Source organism: Tachysurus vachellii, chromosome 13, assembly GCF_030014155.1.
Source record: "Tachysurus vachellii isolate PV-2020 chromosome 13, HZAU_Pvac_v1, whole genome shotgun sequence".
In the NCBI taxonomy this organism is placed as follows: Eukaryota; Metazoa; Chordata; class Actinopteri; order Siluriformes; family Bagridae; genus Tachysurus; species Tachysurus vachellii.
Genome location: NC_083472.1, coordinates 16,602,158 through 16,619,965, shown reverse-complemented (window position 1 = coordinate 16,619,965; position 17,808 = coordinate 16,602,158). Strand labels below are relative to the sequence as shown.

General features: G+C 38.0%; 1 protein-coding gene across 1 annotated transcript; it reads left to right on the top strand.

Annotated features, from left to right (window-relative positions):
- The first annotated feature begins 8,557 nt into the window (after window positions 1–8,557).
- LOC132856313 (terminal nucleotidyltransferase 5C) lies at window positions 8,558–15,214 on the top strand. Its single transcript, XM_060885850.1, has 3 exons — window positions 8,558–8,639; window positions 10,216–10,887; window positions 12,793–15,214. Exons 1-3 carry the CDS (start codon window positions 8,558–8,560, stop codon window positions 13,353–13,355), a joined length of 1,317 nt encoding a protein of 438 aa, XP_060741833.1. The 3' UTR covers window positions 13,356–15,214.
- The last annotated feature ends 2,594 nt before the right edge of the window (window positions 15,215–17,808 follow it).

Sequence of the window (17,808 nt, the reverse complement as noted above, 5' to 3'; positions counted from 1 at the left end):
GGTCCATCTACCTAGGGGGCGCTCGAGAACACAGGTTCCACACACTCGTACCCAGTTTTTGCTACGTTGTGGGCCAAGTAAAAAAAAACACATTAGACATATCAGGGGAGCATCCTGAGCATGTTAAAATGAAAAAACGTTGTGGGGTCCGGCATTTTGGGCCCCACAACGTAGTTGGGCCCCACACCGTTGGTCTACTCCCGGTGACCGGACCCGACAAAGTAAGAAATGTGAGACCTCGCACACTCACACTTACACACACTTACACACACACACACTTACACACACTCACTCACTCACACACAATATAAATGACAAACAGCTTAATACACTGAGCTTGTAAAGTAAACTAATAATAACGATGAATAATTGACCCATTATGAACTTAAATGTCGGTGATGTTAAATTTTATTCTTCTGTGATTCCAGAAAGAAATAAAAAATATAGCTGCAAGCAGCGATACCGGGGTCAAGCCGATCAGATGCGCTCAGAACATGTTGCTGATGAACCATACCAAGTGTGCGAGTGTGAGTAAGTGTGCAAACACTTACACACACTCACACACACACACACACTTACACACACACTCACACTTATCACACACACTTAGGGGCGTAGACACCTATTGTTATCGTTAGTTTTCTTATTATTAGCATGCATCGTTTCGTGACACCGCCACCTAGTGGCCACGATATTTTAAAAACAGCTATTTTCGCTTATAACTACTGCTAACTTGAGTCTAAAATCATGAAGGAGGTGTTGTTAGACTTCTTGAGGCATGCTGAGTCAAACGATACCAAACGGTTTTCGGACGGCCATTTTGTGTGTCGGCCATTTTGAATTTTCACGTTAAGTTCAGTATTTTACGAATGCAATGCCATATCGCTACGAAACTTGGTATGGTTCATCAGCGACATGTTCTGAGCGCATCTGATCGGCTTGACCCCGGTATCGCGGTTTATTTTTATTTAAGTCCCTCTTTTTTCCAAAATACATTTACATTTACATTTACAGCATTTGGCAGACACCCTTATCCAGAGCGACGTACATACAGTAAGTGCTTAAATCTCTAACATTGAATACATTAATGCTGGATCACTAAGTTACATACTTTAGATACCATGAGTTTAAAACATTTGTTCAGAGTTACAATGAAAAAGTGTCAAAGGTGTTTTTTATTTTTTTATTTATTTATTTATTTTTTAAAATGCAAAAGATAAGGAAAGAAGTGCTAGTTGAAGTGTTTCCTGGATAAGTAGGTCTTCAACCACCGCTTGAAAATATCCAGTGACTTAGCTGTCCGGACCTCTAGGGGAAGTTCATTCCACCACCTTTGTGCCAGTACAGAGAAGAGTCTTGTAGTATACTTGCCTCTTACCCTGAGAGATGGTGGAACCAGTCGAGCAGTGCTGGTAGATCGGAGGGTGCGGGGTGCATTGCGAGGAGTGATGAGGGCTTTGAGGTAAGAGGGAGCTGGTCCGTTTTTGGCTTTGTAGGCCAGCATCAGTGTTTTGAATCTGATGCGTGCAGCTACCGGAAGCCAGTGGAGGGATCGCAGCAGCGGGGTGGTATGCGAGAACTTTGGCAGGTTGAAAACAAGCCGTGCAGCTGCATTTTGGATCATTTGCATAGGACGGATTGCGTTCATAGGTAGACCTGCCAGCAGTGCATTGCAGTAATCCAGTCTAGAAATGACAAGAGACTGAACAAGTACCTGAGCAGCCTGTGTGGACAGAAATGGTCGAATCCTTCTAATGTTGTAGAGCAGAAACCGACATGAGCGAGTCACATTAGCAACATGAGAGGAAAAAGACAGTTGATTGTCCATGGTTACCCCAAGGTTGCGAGCTGTGGTTGAAGGGGAGATCAGATCGTTGTGCAAGGATATAGCAAGATCGTGACCTGGGGATGAATCACCTGGGATGAACAGCAGTTCAGTTTTGCTAGGATTGAGCTTTAACTGATGAGTAGTCATCCATGATGAAATTTCTGCCAGACATGCTGAGATCCGGTCAGAAGCTGTGTTATCTGAGGGAAAATATCCACAAGCTTGTTTGCCAAAAGAAACTAATAGGCTTATTAAAAAAACAAACACAAACCTGAAAAGGTAGTTACTAAACATCAATAAATCTTATAAATGCATCACACGTTGACCCATTCCTTTACCCCGTGATCTTCATATCTGATCAGTCTCTTGAAAGAAATTTTAACAGCTTTCTGCTGGCTCATTACATCCCTACTACATTGCCACACACATTCTCAACCAGAGGTCCAACAAAGTATAGCCAAAAGTATAGTGTAAAGCTTTCTTAGAAATTGAAGGATATTGTAACAGCAATATGGGTATTAAAGATGTAATGGGAAGATCAAGAAGCATATATTATTATTTTATTATTTATTATATAAAAATGTAAATTCTGGTCTATAAATAATTGGGACATGTTTGCAATTTTATCTTTGTGTACCTCAATGTATTTGAAATTAAGCGATCAAGATGTGAAGGAAGTGTAGACTTTTAGTTACACTAGACGGTAGTTACACTAGACATTACACTAATACACTAGAAGTTGTATTAGATGTTAAGGAATTGCACAGACTCAAATGGAAGATTGTTGACTGTTGTCAATTTCATAGCCAAGGCAAATTAAAGAGAGAAACTCTTCTTTGGAGTTGATTTTGCAGTTTTACTTCACTTGCATTACAGGTGGTAATGTAAGTGAAGGAGGTTATCATTAGGATGAAAAAAACAGAACTTTTAGAGAGATATTAGAAACAAAATTCTGGAAGATCATGAAAGACAATTAAAGTGGGAGAAAAACTGCTTCACAATGTCTAGACAAATTAGGAATACTCTTAATGAGTTTCAAAGTCTACAATCAAAAGATACCTTCACAAATGTAAACAAAATTTTTACCTCAAGATACAAACCACTGGTAATATTCAAGAACAGAAAGGCCAGATTAGACTTTGCTAGTAAAAATCTACAAAAGCCTGCCAAGTAAAGGAATTCTTCTGACAAATTAAACCAAGGTTAACTTTTACCAGAATGATAGGAATAGACAAGTAAGGTTCCAGAAAGGTTCATGCTAAAAAGCATGTATGACTGCCAATGGAACTGGGTAGCTGGTAGTTATTGATAATGTCAGTGTTGAAAACAGTAAAGTAACAGGATGAATTCTGAAGTGTACAGAACTAGATACTGTATCCTGCCCAGATTCAGTCAAATGCTGCATCACAATGCTTCATAGTATACTTCCTTCATAATACAATTAATGACCCTAAACAGACCACAAAATGCAACCCAAGAGCTTCTTAAACCAAAGAAATTGAACGTTCTTAAATGCTCATTGTCAGTCACCTGAACTCAATGCAACTCAATTGCAAATTTCAATTACTGAAGGCAAAACTGAATGCAAAAAGAGCCACATACACAAAGCAATGGTAGGCATCTGTAGTGAAGACCTGGCAAAGCATTTCAAGATAGGAAACAGCTTTTGCTGATATCCATAGGCTCCAGACTTCACACAGGCATTTACTGCAACACATTTGCAGGAAAGTACTAAACATAATTCACATTTTTAGAATTATGTGTTATTCCATTTTTTTAGCCTGTGAAAATCCACAGTACAGTACAGTCTACACTACAATCCTAATTGTCTCTTTTTTAATATTTGAATTTGAATTGTGACAATACTTCTGGCCAAATATCTATGGACCCGACTAAAAATAAGTGTGTAAATAATGTGAATCTGATGTCATTATGTTTTCCATTTGTGCAATCTGCACTTCCACTGTTTCAAGCAGGAGCTTAAACGTGTCCAAGAAGAAAGGACACAGGACAACACATTAACTCTCTGTGAATTTGAATAGAAGTAAGACTCTGTTATTAGAAAGAGCTAATGGACCTCTCATGCTTCCAAAATGCATTACTATATCCTGAAAAGTCTTGGAAAACTATGGCAACATAGACTCACTTTTGCAGCAGGGTAATGCAGAAATCAGTGCAGATATGGGTCAGCAGATTTAGGTAACGTTCAAATCAACTATCAGAATGGGGAGAAAATGTGATCTCTGTGATTTTTTTCCTGTGGCATAATTGTTGGTGCTTGATGACAGTCAACAGAGAATGGCTGTTCGAGTTAGAATGGCTATGTGAAATGCAAGAGGTTAGTGAGATTTATATTGAATGAACAGATCCATTTATTATCACTTTACCTTTATTAAGTTCATGTTCTTGAGTAAAGAATCCATAGCTTTATTGTTCTCCTGATTATGTTTGTTTATATCAATAGTGTTCTGTCGATAAAATGCATCAGTATGCTTAAAAAAATAAAAATAAAAAAAATAAATCCAAGGTTCCAACAGTGAAAACAATTTCTCAAACTCACAGGTAGAGGTCACTCTCAACAAGGGCATGTTTCAATTTGTGTAAATGTCTTGTGAAATGTATATATGTATATATATATATATATGTATATATATATATATATATGTATATACATATATATATATATATATATATATATATATATATATATATATATATATATATATATATATATACCAAACACCAAATCTCAAACTCCATTTGTTAATATTTTAAATTTTGACTCACCAGTCCAGAGCACGGGGGCACGGTCTCTTAGTGGTTAGCTAAGCCATTCGCCTCACACCTCCAGGGTTGGGGGTTCGATTCCCGCCTCCGCCTTGTGGTGTGTGGAGTTTGCATGTTCTCCCCGTGCCTCGGGGGTTTCCTCCGGGTACTCCGGTTTCCTCACCCGGTCCAAAGACATGTATGGTAGGTTGATTGGCATGTCTGGAAAATTGTCTGTAGTGCGTTAGTGAATGAGAGTGTGTGTGTGCCCTGCGATGGGTTGGCACTCCGTCCAGGGTGTATCCTGCCTTGATGCCCGATGACGCCTGAGATAGGCACAGGCTCCCCGTGACACGAGGTAGTTCGGATAAGCGGTAGAAAATGAGTGAGTGAGTGAGTTTTTCATTTTTCATTTTTTCTGTTCCTTTGTTTCCGTGCATGATTGAGCTGCTTAGCCTTGTTTTCATGTCAGAGGTATGGATTTTTTTTTGCCGCAATTCTTCCATAAAGACCGTTTTTTGGTGGTCTGACTTCTCCAGATAGTAGATGGGGTACCTGTACCTGGATCATTAGCACCAATTTGGTATTATTGGTTAGTCATATCCCTGACTCTGATACTACAAAATCCCCAACTTTGGGCCACTGTACAAAATGTGCAAGATGCTGGTTTGAAGCCAAAGGATAGTCACACCAATATATAAAGTGTGTGTGTTTATATATACATACATACATGGTTTAAAATATTGTTTTTATTTTTTCTCTTTGTCACATTTATTTGCATTAAGTTCCAGGTCATTGGCGTTGATAAAATGTTAAAATGTTAAGATGTTCTGTGATTTAAGGTTAAGAACCTTTATGAAACCGAAGCTATTGATTACAAAGCTGGAATTCTGCTGTGGAAACTTCCAGTCAATTAATTAATCAAGGCACAAAACAAGCCCCTATGAATCTATAAAAACACAATGGTGCCATAGATAACATAATAAAACAACAAGCATCTAGAGATTAACAAAAGTAACTGAATATGCTTCCAAAGATACTTTACATACTGTGTATGTTTGAATCTTCACCTGACATGTCCAATAATCATGTGTAAATGGTTCAGATAACGTTAAAAGCTTGAACATGCAAGACTTCATTTCCTTTACTTCCGGCTACACCGTGACGTCCCTCGCAACGCGCACCCTTTGCGGTAACGCCTTCGGAGGCGTGCTAAATCTGACGTCACGGGCAACCGGGCTGGCATTCTGACATTATTTTTAACACGCTCTGTTCCCTGTCCGTGGCCGTACAAGTCTAGTGACGTCGTTTTTATTTTTGGAAACGAGTAAATTGACCTTTCATCTATCAAGCAAATCCGCTTGATATTCACAGTGCGCAGTGGACAGAGATATCAGAATGTTTTTTTTTTTTTTAATAATTGCTATTTAAACCACCAAACCATTTCGGATATTTCCTGTTATTATGAGATGTAATAGACTATGTATTTTAATTCACCCATAAATAGTTAGGCCTATTTATGGGTAAGAGCGTGTATGTTGTGAAATAAATCCAGATTATTATTAATTGTGTAATCTGACACGAAAAATGTTAAGACTCCGATGTAAGCGATGCTGTAATTATTGAAAGAAGGTGCTTTCACTAATCAGACACGTGACGCGTGGTAGCGCTACTGGCTATACACAAGCGTGGGCTGTTATTGTCCAGGCTGCAGCTGAAAGGAAATGTCGAAAAATGCACGAATCTGAGTAGGAGTAGGGGAAAGAGAGAGAGAGAGAGAGAGAGAGAGAGAGAGAGAGAGAGAGAGAGAGAGAGAGAGAGAGAGAGAGACTAACAGACAGACAGACAAAGGGAGAGAGAGAGAGAGAACCCGGAGCACAGTGAGCATAGACTGGACTGGCGCTGCGGAGAGCCGTCGCTTGACGTGGGCATGCGGGCGGGGGTGGGTTGATTGATGATTGGATTTGTGTCCCTACATCACGAGAGAGAGAGAGAGAGAGAGAGAGAGAGAGAGAGAGAATGAGTCACTGATTGCCTGATACAATATTCAGCGCTGCCACGGCATTGCGGCGTGTATGTGCACAGCATCGTCCACACTGACAAAGCCCATTTCGCTTATATTTAAGCACATCTTATGAAGCCATAAACTGTCACAAGAGAGATCAGTTCATCTAAATGATCTAGTATTAAAAGAGTATTCAAAGAATAACAGAATAGACAATAAGCGTCATTATCTATTCTTCCTATATTTTATAAGAAACAAAAAATATCATGTTTTCTCAAAGAAGTACTTACAATTAATTTATCCTACGTACTAAAAATGAATATATCTCAATTAACAATTAATCTATGATGCACGTGTTCAATTTGCGACGACAGGCTATGGAAGTTTTTATTGCATGTCAGTTTTTCTGGTTACAATTTTCATTTAGTTTTTTTTTAATGCTCCTGTGTTTCCTTGTAGTTTTAATGGTATGCATTTCCAGTAAAGTTTGGAGTTTAGTGGCTTAGGAAATGTTGTGGTAGCTTCCTACTAAATCGTGTAGAAAATCTTTTCATTCTTGTGCAGAATCAGACTGGCTGAGTCGTTCTCGCCTTACAAACGCTCAGCAAACATATAAACACAGAGGTGCTCATCCTATCGATAACCTGTTAACTCTCGCCTATCGCTCTTTTAATATGCGGCACAGCTGAGCGTTTGCACTACGTGGACCACCTTAAGAGCGTGACGCCAGGTTGCCATGGCAACTGCTTTCCGCTTTCGGGCGCGGAGGGAGAAAAAGCGCGAGATATTTAAGAGTTTCGGTTCAGGGGCGGCGCAGGCTGGACAGCGACCACGCAGCAGCAGCATCTTTCTTTATCTCTTCTCTGCGGAAATACGCCTGAGCCGAGGCCGACGAAACAATACATCACTGATCCTCATAAAAACTGCTGGATCTTACGCCCCGGAATTCAACTCCCACGCCTGAGAGTTTAAGGTTCCGTTATCCATACTGTTAACTCAGGTGAGTTGAGGAATTCCCATGCTCGCAGCGTGAGTTATTTTGACCAGAGACGTAAATTTGATCCGATTAGAGTTTATATTGCCTTATTACAATTTAAAAAAGTGTCTCTAGTTTCATAGGGCATTACAGATGAAACCGAGGAGTGTTTGTTTATGATCGTGACGTAGACTTTACGTTCACGTGACGAAGTTTTAAAGATATGCAGGACCAAGTAAAGTAATCATATAAAAGTCATATAAAAGATAGAATGGTAAATTAGCTCTAAGCAACAGTAGCGCATTTGGCTTTTAGACTTTGTTTGCCTTCGCAAGAGTGCACCACCTATAGGAGACAAAAGCAGAACATAATAAAATGAGAATGATAAAAAGAACATTAAAAATATTAATAATGTTTGTAATATTATAGTATATTATAGTATTATAGTAACCTCCTCCCCCATAAGCTTGGTCACAACGTTAAAAAAAAGATAACACAGGTGGCATTTATAACACAGCGGATTGATATTTCCCTTAATGCTTTGCGTAAACTGGAGGAAGTTTTGGATGGAACCAGTGGCTCAGAAGCTGTAATTGGGAAATATACAGTGTCTGCAAAACAGAAGGACTATAAACCAATGCAAAACAAAATATATATATTAAAAAACTTATTATTAAAAAAATTATTTGTGTCACACAAATAAACACGAATCGGAGTAATACGAGACTAAATGATCAGTTAAAAGCATTTCAGATTTGATTTTGGAAGGCAGGGGAAATTGAAGTCGGGCACGAAAGCGCATCTGGGTGCAGTTTCTTTTTTTCTGAGCTATGACTCACCCCGGCTTGTTTGCGGGAGGAGAGGGGCGGGGAGACGAGGGGTGTAGAAGGAAAACAAACGCTACCACTTGCTATTATTGTGTGTTTCTTATTCCAGTAACATGGCACATAATAGCCAAATATGTTTAGAGCATATCGAAGGAATGGCAAAGATGAAAAAGACTGGCGGTGTCATGTGTAAAGTTTGTCATCAGACTATGGGACCCAAAGAGCTTCATCACGACTGTGGGACCTGCTTACGTCACACCCCTCCCCCACATCATCACCATACTTCATCTCTCTTCTTCATGTCTTGTGGTGTCCCTTTGACTTCATTATTGCGTCTTGGAGTGTCTTGTAAAATCAGTTGAAGGCAGCTGGAAACAATCCGCCCCGCATGTATGCACAAGGCGACGTGGTCAAGTATACACACTGAGCAAAAAAAAAAAAAAAAATAGCTTATTAAGGGATCTTAATTTTCCAAAATTTCTTCAAGTATTACCAAGTAACAGAAAGCAATTGATTTCTGCTGAACTGCAATATGCCGAAAAAATATCATGGTTGTAAAAGACATTAGATAAAATGGCATATAATATGCAAATGAATTTATTTATAGCTACTATTAGGAAAATAAATTTAATTTTGAGAAGTTCTTTGAATAGATAAAGGCTCTAAGATGCCATAGCAGATTCTAGATTGGAGATTGTTAATGGGAAACACATGCTACACTGAACCTTTACAATTACCCTCATCTGGACAACTGAATAAATCCAAAGAATCCAAGTTTTAATCCAAGAACTTTAATCCATGAACTTTTTTTTAAGTAATATTTTTTATGTGTATTATATTTTGTTATTATGTTGTTAATATAAATGTAGGTCATACAAATCAGTCACATAACAGCTGCATGTGCTTCCTGAAAAAAATATTGTTTGACCCTTCAATTATCCTCATGAAAAGTTCTGGACACTGGGGTTTTTGCTATTAAAGCTTACTTTACACACACACACACACACACACACACACACACACACACACACACACACACACACACACACAGAGATGTTTGGATGCGTGTGCATGCATTTTTCTTCCTCTTCCACAATTTGGTTTTCACTTTTACATTTTTTTATTAATGACAGTAAGATGATTAATACATAGCAGTGAGTCACTCAGTTTAACCCTGTTATCACTGGTAGAGAGAGAATTAATACCCACTGTCTTGCTTTGACTGAAAGAGTGAATGTTGCAATTTTATTTTTTATTATTCCAACATGTAAGCACTTTCAATCTTAATTTACTGAGCTTTATTTTTGAACTAAATACAGTGAAGATTCCCCACACAAATGGCTGCAAAAATGATACTTTACCTCAGAGAATGAGTCATCTTTTGGAGATAGCTTGCGACAAAGAGGGGTATAGGTTTTTACTCACTCAGAAAAAGCAAAAAGTCTTTTGGTTAAATACAAAAAATATACATTTGCAGCATCTACGGAAGTTAGCTGTTGGTAGCTTTGTTGTATAATAATGACTATTCATGATTATTCCAATATGAACATGTTTACAACACTACTGAGGCAGGATAAATTATCCATGAATTCATTTTGTTGTTTTGATTCATCTGCAACCAAACAATTACAATATTTATAGCTAATTATATTCACTTTAGATAATCACTGATTGGTTTCTAATGTAAATGACAAAATATGTAAAAAGCAATAATTTCTTGTACTTTGTAATATTCTCAAATTTTGTTTTCTTAACATTTCTATTTAATTTTTATCATTCTATTTAATTTTACTTCCTATTTCTTTTTCCCCAGTCCTGCAGAATATGATGGAACTGAAGGATGATCGGCGGTTCCATAATCTAACACAACATCAAGTGGAGACTCTAGATCAGGTTCTTACAGAGGTCATTCCTATTCATGGCAGGGGTAACTTTCCCACCTTAAAGATTAAACCCAAGGACATCATTCACATTGTCAGAGACAGACTGGTTTCTAAGAATATCAAGGTGAGAGATGTCCGTCTCAATGGCTCCACAGCAAGTCATGTCCTTGTCAAGGAGAATGGTACTAGTTACAAGGACTTAGACATTATCTTTGGTGTGGAGCTTTCTAAACAAGAAGACTTTCAGATCATAAAAGAAGTTGTTCTGGGGTGCCTCCTGGACTTTTTACCACAAGGAGTTAACAAGGACAAAATCACAGCTCTCACTATGAAGGAGGCTTATGTACAGAAAATGGTTAAAGTCTTTACAGAGTATGACCGATGGAGCCTTATCTCTCTCTCCAATAACAGCGGTAAAAATGTGGAGCTTAAGTTTGTCAGCTCTCTGCGACGGCAGTTTGAATTTAGTGTAGATTCCTTTCAGATAATCTTGGACACTATGTTGGAGTCCTACCTTGAGGCTGAAAGAAGGGAGGCTGCACAACTCAAGGAGAAAGAACTGAAGGCTTCCATGAGTCCGAGCACTGACTTAGGGTCAGTTAGTATACATGAGCAAATCACCTCTGCTGGTACAGAGAGCTGCAATGAAACAAATGTTAACATGTCAGATAAAACTAAGGAGATGAACAATTTGCATGATGTGTGCCACAATGGAAGAGTTATGATGGAAGACCAATACAAATCGTCCGTTGATAAAACAACTCAAGGGTTGAGTGAAACCATAACAATGACTGAAGCTAACGAAGATATATCAGAACTGTCTAAAACAATGTCAGAGCATAAGAATAAAATAGATGAAATGCTAGAGATACATTCAAGCACAAACATTAACTCACAGCTAGAACATGAACAGGTGGTCGCTGATAAAAATACAAACATACAGCATGACACACAGCTGTCAGGTTCTCAAGCATGTGTCTATTTGGAGGGGTATAAAGAGAGTAAAAAGATATTAGCTGCATATTCAGACTCTCTTACATCTGTATCTAAAAAGGAGCATACAAATACAATAGACATGCCAGTGGAAGACTCAGAAAAAAAAGCTGACGCCATGGTTCTCAGTGGACAGTCTACATTCCCACTTGCTCCTATCACCCTTCTTACACAAAGCACATCAGTGGACTCAAGTAATGAGTATTCATTACCACCTCCTGCCAAAAAAAATAGTCGAAGTTCACAAATGGTTGTTCTTAAGCATTCCTCACCAAAACCCCCCAGAAAAATGTCTAGAAAGGTCACATGTGTGCCACACTTATCAAGCAATTTCGACTTAAAAGACCCAAAAGCTAAGTCATCTCAGCTTGCCAGCCATCAACTCACTGTAAGTGAACCAAAAGTGTCAACACAAATGCAAGTAGAAGAGCATACCACAAACTGCTTGGAATCAATATCCAGTTCTTCAAATGACAAAGACTCAGTGCTTAGAATATTAGATATTTCCACAACAACCTTTAGTGTTTCAGCACCAGAGAATGGTACACACTCAGAAGAGATGCTCTCCATACCTCTATACCCAGACAAAAATGTACAAACTCATATAGAGTCTTCAGAACCAGAGACTGGTGAAACTACTAACCATGTCCTGAGCCCTAAACCCTTTTCTGCTCAAAAGGACCAAACCATGACCATACAACCATTTCCTGAGATTTTGACAAAAAGCTCTCCAACAGTGAGGCCAATTATTCAGATCAATTGTCAGCCTATATTAGAAGTAGACGATAACTTGTCTCTCTGTCCAAACCCTTCAAACAAAGAGCATACAAAGCTTGCTCCCCAAACTGCGGCGTGTGTTCAAGAATATTCAGAGTTGCAAGAAACTGTTACTGATACAGTAGAAGCTTCCTTCAAGTTAGGGACACCTTTGTCTACAAATCTTGCTATTGATTCAGGGGAGGTAGAAAGCAGTGACCTGGGCTTTGGAGTTCCTATTATTTCATCACCAGTTCCTGACTCCTATGAACCCCCCATATCATGTCTACTGCCTTCAGAACCTGGCACACTGACTCTAGAGTCTTCAAATTCAACATCACACCTTCTAGAACCATCTATACTGATACCCAAACAAGCTCAAGATTCCGCTGTGTTAGAAACAATTTTTTCCAAATCACCAGAAATGTCAACATGTCTCCTAGAACCTCCAATATCAATGTCTAAAAATGAAGTGTATTCTGTCTGCCCATCAAATGTCTTGCAATCTTCCACTTGTTCTTCAGAGGGATTAAAGGCTTCAACAATTCAAACTCCAGAACAACCAGAAGTATTATCAGAGATTGTGGAACATTCTGTAGAATCACAACAGCATGTGCATCCTTTCATATCACAGGCTGGGGTTCTAGAATCTTATAGTCAACTAGATTTAGTGACACCTGTAGAGACTTTAGAGGATTTAAATCTACCTGACACTAAATCTCTCCTGCCTTCTCCCAGAGAGATTCCTTCTGTCACAGTAGTGGCAGAAAGCATGTATGGAGACTTTGAGCAAGCCATGGACCATCTGCGTTACAGGCTAATTGCAACACGCAATCCAGAGGAGATCCGGGGTGGTGGCTTGCTTAAGTATAGTAACCTACTGGTTAGAGATTTCAAACCTGCCAGTGAGACAGAAATTAAAACTCTAGAGCGTTATATGTGTTCACGCTTTTTTATTGACTTTCCAGATGTGAATGAGCAACAAAGGAAGATTGAGTCCTATCTACGAAATCACTTTATTGGAGAAGAGAAAAGCAAGTACGATTACTTAATGACACTACGACGAGTGGTCAATGAAAGCACTGTGTGCCTGATGGGGCACGAACGACGACAAACACTCAATATGATTACCATCCTGGCTCTCAAAGTCCTGGGAGAGCAGAACATTATACCCAACACCAACAATGTCACCTGCTACTACCAGCCTGCTCCATATATGACCGACCACAATTTCAGCAACTACTACATAGCCAATGGGCAGTCTCAAATTATATATCACCCATATCCTCTTCATATACACATGCAAACTGGACTGGTTTAACATTGGGCATGATGTATGCATGGGCAGAAGATACTGGGCAGAAATATGACCTCCTGCAACCTAAAATGGCCACTACAAATAAAATCCTCATAATGAGAGAAAGCCCTAGCATGTTGAATTGAATACACTGAATTAAAAACATATTTTGAGTGCGTTAAAAAAATAGTTTTGACTGTAAATCAGGGAGTGACTGTGGTTTTTCAATCATTGGGTTTATAGTGCAATTCAATGGACACACATCTGTTCCTAGATTAAAAGTCTAAGACTAAATACATAAAAACATTAGACATAAAGGAGATAAAGCAAAGCCTCCAGACTGTCTGAAACATTGCAAGATGGGTTTTAGAAAAGCAGGGCTTAGTGGGTGAGAATGTCTTAAGGTTAAGAATGAATGCTATTTACCTGGAGTGTTTCCTTCTGTTATCCTTTAAATATAAATTTTAAGCTTAATTTGCTAAGTGGAAAACATATGAAAACATTAAAAAAAACTGAATTAATCTGCATTAAAATGGTAATTTTGAAGCAGTCACACTGTTAGATATAGTTATTTAGATACAATGGCATTTTAATCTCTTTTCTTTTTTTTTTCAAAGTTTAAAATTCTCAAGACAATTTATGTAAGAATCTCCAGTCCATATACCATTTTACATGCAAAAATGTGGGATTTTGGAGTGTGGCTTTAACTGCAGATCTTCCAATGCATCTGCAGAAATTATAATCAATATTATTATGTGTTATAAAGGCTTTATGAGGTCCGTATTCAATTTATTCCTATTGTATGTTTTTAGAAACAATGCTAAGTACTCTATGACTCATGGCTCAGTTCCGCGCTGATTTCAACCAGCCGCATGATTGATTGCAGATGTAAACCAGTGTGAAATTTTGTGTGAAAGTTAAATGTTTGTATCTCTTCAGCCTTTTATTGTCACTGGCTGTGTAGTGTCCATTGGGTTGTATGTCCAGAATGTAAACTATGTTTTTGGATTGATGTCAAAATCTTTGTAGAGGACAGTGAAATATTGTCACAAAATGTTACTGCCAGATTTCAACATATGAAGACTTGAGTTGTACTGGAATCCAATGATCTAGTGATGATGAGAGAGAAATATTTTACTGATGCATATATGTGTCTTATGAGCATCTGTGATGCACAAAGTCAACTTTATAGAATGAAGCATAAGCAGTTTGGGTTTTAATAACCATATGATGCATATTCAGCCTCAAAGAAAGCAACAGTTTCAAACAGCTGAAGGCATGGTGGAACTCTGGGCTCCTAACATGGATGCATGTGTGAAAATATCTACTTATCAGGAATTTTTTTTACATGTTGGTAACAAAAACACATCTATTTTTCCAAGAAAAAAAAAAAATAACAGCTTACAGAGTACAAAGAGTTTGTGCCAACTGCATAAACACATAAATATAAGTAACAGCTAAATATATAGATTATATGCAAAGTATAAGTTGTTGGCATAGATTTTTAAAGGATAAAAAAAACTTATGTCACTGTTCACAACTTGTAGGTTTCCCTTTTTTGTGAGGTCCTAGATTGAAATTTAAATTTGTGAAGTATTATACCTTACTGTATATTGACTTGAAGTCCCTTTTGCTGTCTTGCCTTGATGTTTTTGTCCACTTTCTAAATATGGCCTTAATGCCAAAATCTTTAGTAACACTGTGCTTAGATATAGGGTTAAATGAATTTTAACTGTCTACCCAAGCAAGACTTGTAAAGATACCTAAAGAACAGTTTGTGACCAAAGATGGGTTTTGTAGGAAAACATAAGTGCCTAAAAGAAGGTCATTTGTATGTGACCTAAGAAAAATTAAACAAAAACAAAAGAAAGACAGAAAAGGGACAGAACAATGTAGAAAAAGGAAAATGTAGAGAGATAAGAGAATGGTTCTCTTGGATGTGCATTAAGCTGCGTCTCTTCATTATTTCAGGTGTATATTTTCTCTTGCCCTTCGCTAGTGCTAATTGTGTTGATGTCAGTTCAGAAGTACTTTATTATGGTTGGTTAATGTACCTTTAATAAATATATATAATTCTATCTGTATGTCCTTTTTAGCTGCATCTGTTATTCTTCTAACTGTCCTGTCATCACTATATTAGTGTGAGCCCCGGATCTTCTCATGACAAAAGGTTTTCTAATGTATAAACATTATGTTTTAATATTTTTGCACCACAGGTAAAATGATAATGTGTAAATAGATGTTATTTTTGGCCTTTCTGTTTAGTTCTATGGATTAAAGAAGACAATTTGAGCATATATTCAACATTATTTACAAAAAGGTTTTCAATTGTGTGACTTGTTTACATTTAGTGTACACAATTGGAAACTTTGCCACATGCTAAACACATCACTGCAAAAAGCTACAGAGGTCACTTGCCTCCAGTAGAGGGAGCACTTTAAGACAAATTGACATGCTGGTGGTCAAAATTTTAATCATTTAATTTAAGCAGCCAATTTAATGGCACTGCTTCTTGTACATAAAACTGATATAAAATAAATACCTTGCTGTTTGAAAAAAATTATCTTATGTAACTGTTAAAGAATTAGAAGAAATACAATGTCTTGAATAAGATTTGATCGTTATTCAATAAGATATTATTGAACCACATTCACTGTTCTGTTTATAGCTTAATGAATACAGCTGGCAAGCTATTCCTATATATACTTTGGCACTTAGTTGTTCTCAGTATATATCTGCCACATGTATGTCTACTGTGTACATTTAACAATGCGAACACAGAATCAGATAGCTGCCCAGGTAAATGTCAGAGATGGGCCGTACATCAGTGTTGGTTAAGAATAGCAGGAATGATAGGTTTCATTAATACTTCATAGTATCACCAGTCCAATAGAGTCATCAGGGGAGCTGTTATGCTGCTAGTCTCTATTCATGAATATGAATGTGAATATGTGTGTCTGTGTAAGAGGGAGTGGGGGAGAGACTTTCAGCCTTGATGCGATGTGTCATGCTGGAGACGTGTGGCTGGGGCTATGTGGAAGTTCACAGAGCATCTCTGATGTACTTCACATAGGTGCATAATTGAGGTTTTGAGCCTCTAATCCTATTTTTTCTACTCAGAATATAGCCATGGGTGTGGGAAATTTTCAATATATGTCTAATGTGCAAAATAGTGCTATGTTATATTTAAACTGTAGATTCTTAGAGTGTTGAAAGACAAGCAGTGCTCATAACAGTATTAAACAGATTAATGAGGGCTTCAATTAAACCGTGCCAGCAGTGTCAATTTAGCACAAGGAAATCAACCAAGATATAATACTTTCTATGGTCTGGTAAGTGCTTATGCCATCAGTGAATCTCAAAGCTATCACTTACATTGTGTGGTCATTGTGGTAATGATAACATGGTTCTTCAACTCAAGGGAGAGTATTTCTTTCCTAAATGCTGTTTATATTAGCTAATTTGCTAAGAATTAGCCGCTTAAGGACATTAAGATGAGTCTCTGCCAAACTGAAATGCGATTGATTACGTCTCTTCTGATGCACAAGTAATCTGATATCAGAGATGTGATTATTGTCTTATGTAACAACGTCACAAGATTTTTGTAAGGGGAGGCAGAAGCTCTATGTTTGAGAGTAAGAGACAAATCTTTATTTCTGTAGTCAGTGCACAGTCACCAAATTTTGACCTGTGCAGTGAGGAAGGACTTGGGAATAGAGGAAGAGTTAGAGAGAGTTAGCGACAGAGAGAGAGAACCTTTGTTTTATTATGGTAGGGTGGTAATGGGCATGATGATCATGCTAATGTCACCATGGCCGCCTACTCATTGAGCTTCCCACACACTGTGACTAATATCCCCACCCTCCACACACACCTACGTATGCATGCACACTCAAGAACACAAAACCACACAGCCACTCACACAAACATGATCAACGGTTCTCCCCGGCATCAACACATATGGAATATGAGTTGATTTTGATGCCCCTACACCCCTTTACAACAGCACATCCACAAATATAGAATAAAGATCGCCAGCCCACAGCCCATTGTCCAGCTTTGCATACATTAAATACAATGACAATAAAGGCATTCAATTCAATTCAATTTTATTCATTCATTCATTCATTTTCTACTGCTTATCCGAACTCAGAATAGAAAACATATTTTAGGTTGAAATAACATTGACAGACTAACATGACTGCTTCACACCATTTTTGTCTTTCCATATCAGGAAGTGCAAAAACTAAAGGGCCCAGAAAGGTGGACGATGAAGGTTGTGAATCCTGGCTGGTCAGGGGTCAAATGACCTGTGGTCAACTTATCTGACAGTCTATTCTAGCTGCCATGCACAAAACAAATCATAATCCTATTTCACTGTTATGTCAGTAAGCACTGAAGTCACCAGAGAGAGGAAGAAAGGTTTAATTTAATGTGAAAGATCTGTGGATATATGAGCAATGGGCAGTAGGGACAC